Source organism: Thermothielavioides terrestris, chromosome 3 (assembly GCF_000226115.1).
Source record: "Thermothielavioides terrestris NRRL 8126 chromosome 3, complete sequence".
NCBI classification, from domain to species: Eukaryota; Fungi; Ascomycota; class Sordariomycetes; order Sordariales; family Chaetomiaceae; genus Thermothielavioides; species Thermothielavioides terrestris.
The window spans coordinates 2,809,734-2,813,421 of record NC_016459.1 but is presented as its reverse complement, the minus strand read 5'-3'; the positions used below and the strand labels follow the sequence as shown (position 1 = coordinate 2,813,421).

Sequence of the window (3,688 nt, the reverse complement as noted above, 5' to 3'; positions counted from 1 at the left end):
TCTTTCTCCGAAGAGGCGAGTGTGTGACACAGCAAGTTCGCTCTTCGCCTGGGGCCGGCGATATGAGGCTTGCCCAAACGGGGTTGTCTTGGGCACCTAGGAAGCGGTGTTTCGCTGTTTGTGTGTCTATCTAAAATGTTAAGGCAGAAAACCCGAGCTCCCAGTGCTCGAAGAGTTTTACGTACCTATGTTTCGCGGGCAACAAGAAAGAAAGCGAGCCCCCAAGCACTGTCTGCTAGCTATATGCACTCTCTGCACTGGATAATGTCTCCCTGTAACCACACGAGAGAGCTAGACAGCCGCGGTTCAGTGCAACCATGAACTGGGTGATTACCTCATCGTATGATGTTTCATGTTTCTCGCGCAGCCTCAACCTGTCCGCGACATACCGGTTACTCGAATCGGTCAAGACAAGGTTCCAGGATTATTCTCAGTTATATAAACAGGCCATCAGGCCAGGGCAGGCCAGACATATCAAGCTCCATGTTTAGTTGGCACCCGACTATGCTGTCTCTCTCAAAGATGATCCATTTTTGACCCTTACCTCCCTCAACGCCGTCTCGTGCAGTGCCCAAACAAAATGAAGCCTACTAATAGGTATCTACCTAATTTTAGCTAGTGAAAGAGAAACCCCGGCTATGCGTGTATGCATGATTTGACACAACACCCATGTTCCGTATCCTGCCCATGCAATGATGCACCCTGTCCAGTATCAAAGACGACCTAGCGGCAGGTTCTCAACGAACCACAGAAAAAGAGGAAAACGAAGAAGAAAAGAAAAGTGAAAACCAGCATCTCCTTTGCTCATTATCGATATTGTCCTTGGTGCATACCCAGCCCCTTCTCCATGCAAACCCTCACCAACAACCCCACTTAGATTGCTACACCCTTCCACTGCACATGAGGAGGAGGGCTTGCAAGACGCAGCCAGTCAATGCCCGATCCGAACGAGCGAAGCGCCTGCGCATCTACCTCGGGTATCAGATAGGCAAGAGTAGCGGTGCGCCGAGACAAGTCAATATGCCCTGCGGAGGTAGGGAAAAGCGCGGCCCCCGGGGCGGCACCGCGTACCGCCCATCGCGCGAAATCCATACGGGCCAGGGCCTCAAAAGAAGTTCTTATTCAGCACCCCAATGGTCCTCGCATCCTCCACGGCCAGCCGTTGCTCCTGCGGCGTCCTCGCTGCCGCGGCCGCCGCTGCCGCTAGCGGGACAGTCCCGTTGGGCGGTCCGCTGCCGATCAGCGCGTTGGGTGAGCTGCCCGCACTGTTGACGCCGGCACCACCGCTGAGGGTGTTTGCACTGCTCGGCTCGGAGCCAGCTGTCGACGGCGGAGGGTGGAGAAGCAGGGCGGAAAGGACGGGCTTGGTGCTGGCTGTGGACGTGCCGGTCGGGGGGTGGTCGGGACTGCGGCGTTCGGAGACGGCGCTGCGCGGCGGGGAGAGGGACAGCGCACGATGAGGGGGGCTAGGGGCCGAGTTTCGTTGCTGCGCTGTTTGAGATGGCGGCGGTGATTGCAGAGTCCCGTTCTGCTGGTGTGGTTGCTCCTGGGCTAGCTGTCCTGGCTCAGGGAAGGCCGTGGTTTGGGTGCGCGCCGCATCGATGGGTGCTAACCGCGCGTCCATCTGGACGGCGTCCCTGGCTTGTGCTTGCAAGTGCTGCGATCGTGGAGAGTCGGGGTGAGGTAGCCTCGGCGGTGGAGCCTGTGGCGACTGATGATGATTCTGTGGGTATGTCTGCGGAAGTGGCATGCCGGCCTTGTGTGGGTCTGGGGCCGGAAGTGGTGGATGCTGCGGCGGGGGTGGTAGTGGTGCTCGTTCGTAGTGAGAATTCGGTGCGGCAGGCGGATACGGTTGCGGCGGGTGAGGCGGGTGAGGGAGGTGAGGGAGGGGAGGCGGGTACGAGTGCAGCCCAGAGTATGGGTACTGGCCGTGGTTGTATGGAGGCGTCCCGGCGGGAGACGGAGGCCATGCATAGCCTGGAGGCGGATATGGAGCGGGATAGCCGTAAGGAGGAAGCGGCTGATGGTGGTGCGGCGGATAAGACGGTTGGTGCATCGGCCGCGCTGCGGCAGCCGGCGACGCCTCGGTCAGGCTCGATTCGGGGTACATCCCCTTGGGGGGAACAATATGCCGGAGAGCGGCATCCATGCTGGGCTGCGGCAAGTTGAGCGGCGACCCTCTGGAGTAGTAAGCGATCAGGTGGAGATGCTGGCCTGCCGAGTTGGTGATGCTGAACGACTGCTTCATGAGCCCGTCGGGTTTGTACCGGTATCCGTCTGGTTCTCCGTCGTCGTGGTCTTCGTCACTGCCGCGGCCCGAATCGGGAGTCTTTCCGGCACCTCTCCTGCTTGCACCGAAGGCGTTCCCCCTCTTGCCCTCCATCTCCCGGTACGTCAGGAAGCTGCCGGATACGCGGCTGGCGCTCCATGACTTGCCGTCTGTCCACCTCCGCATGCCGGCTTCACGCTCGTCCCAGACAAACACGGAGCCCGACCGGATCTGCTGGCGCTCCTTTTCTGATAGCCTCCTTTGAACCCGGGGGAGAAGGCCGAGACGACATGCCTCGAACAGCTTGATCGCATCGGCGGGGGTCCGCACCTGGCCGTAGTATGTTTCCATCATTTGGAGAGGATATGTTGTTAGGCGGCCGAGTAGTGATACCACTCGTCCATGTGACAGGCGACAACCGACGGCGGAGGAGCTGGTGTTTCTCTTCTCTCGTCTCTACTTCCCCTCCCTTGAGTCCAGAGAATTCCTGACCATGCAAGTGGGAAGAGGCTGACGTCAAAGTTCGGAGATCATGCGCCTGGGGAAGCAAGGGGGTAGACCACGCAAGCTTCGTGTTTGTTGTTCCACTGTCGAAACAAATCCTAACTGTGACGGGGTTAGAACGGTGACCACGTAAAAGCACGATATTAGACAAATATATAACGTTTAAGCACATCAGCCGAGCCTCGCGGCCGCTTTCAGGGATCTGAGACACGGGAATGTGGTAGCGGACGAGGCTCAACGCTTGGCAGGGAGGGTGCGAAGCCGTGGATCTGCACAAGGACGATCTGGAAGCATGGAACGGGGTGCTGTCGAAGCCAAGTTGGCGAGAACCTGGAGACCGCGCAAGGCACGCACGGCGAGGCCCACTCCAGCCCACTTCCCGGCTGGAACACGTAGTGTGGTGTAGTCCTCGACGTCCTGACGGCGTCCGCCGGGCCAGGAGAACGAGACGCTCAGGGTTACAGCACGGACATTGGGTGGAGTCGTCCAGCGCATCAGCACGCTCCCTGACACAGCGTGACTCCCATGTTCGGCCTTTATTCCCGACTTGTTCCAGCTGGGATCGTAAGAGACTTCAGATGCAGTTTCGCTGAGCGCAGGATGTGTATCCGTGAGGCCGTCTCCACCCCGGCTGTGGGTAGCGTAGAATGCTTCGCAACGATGGCTCGGCCATCATCATGTTTGGCCCTGTGCTTTCCCACGATGCGTGGCTTGGGATCCGCATCCGCTCGTGGTTTTGGTGGAGTGCTGAGAGCTGGCCACTGAGCCCGAGCTCATAAGAGAGCTTCAGGTCGTTTGGAAAACCCCAGCCAAGGTTCAAGAGACCATAAAATACAATAACGATAACGAGGGAAGAAAAGGCGAAACCGAAGCAAGCGAGAACAGCACACATACCAGGTGGAAAGAAGAACCGGA

General features: G+C 58.6%; 1 protein-coding gene across 1 annotated transcript; it reads right to left on the bottom strand.

The window, feature by feature from the left end:
* Positions 1-821: 821 nt before the first annotated feature.
* THITE_2117348 (uncharacterized protein) lies at positions 822-2,878 on the bottom strand. The gene has a single exon (XM_003654331.1). The coding sequence runs from the start codon at positions 2,618-2,620 to the stop codon at positions 1,106-1,108; it is 1,515 nt and encodes a 504-aa protein (XP_003654379.1). The 5' UTR covers positions 2,621-2,878; the 3' UTR covers positions 822-1,105.
* Between the last annotated feature and the right edge of the window lie 810 nt (positions 2,879-3,688).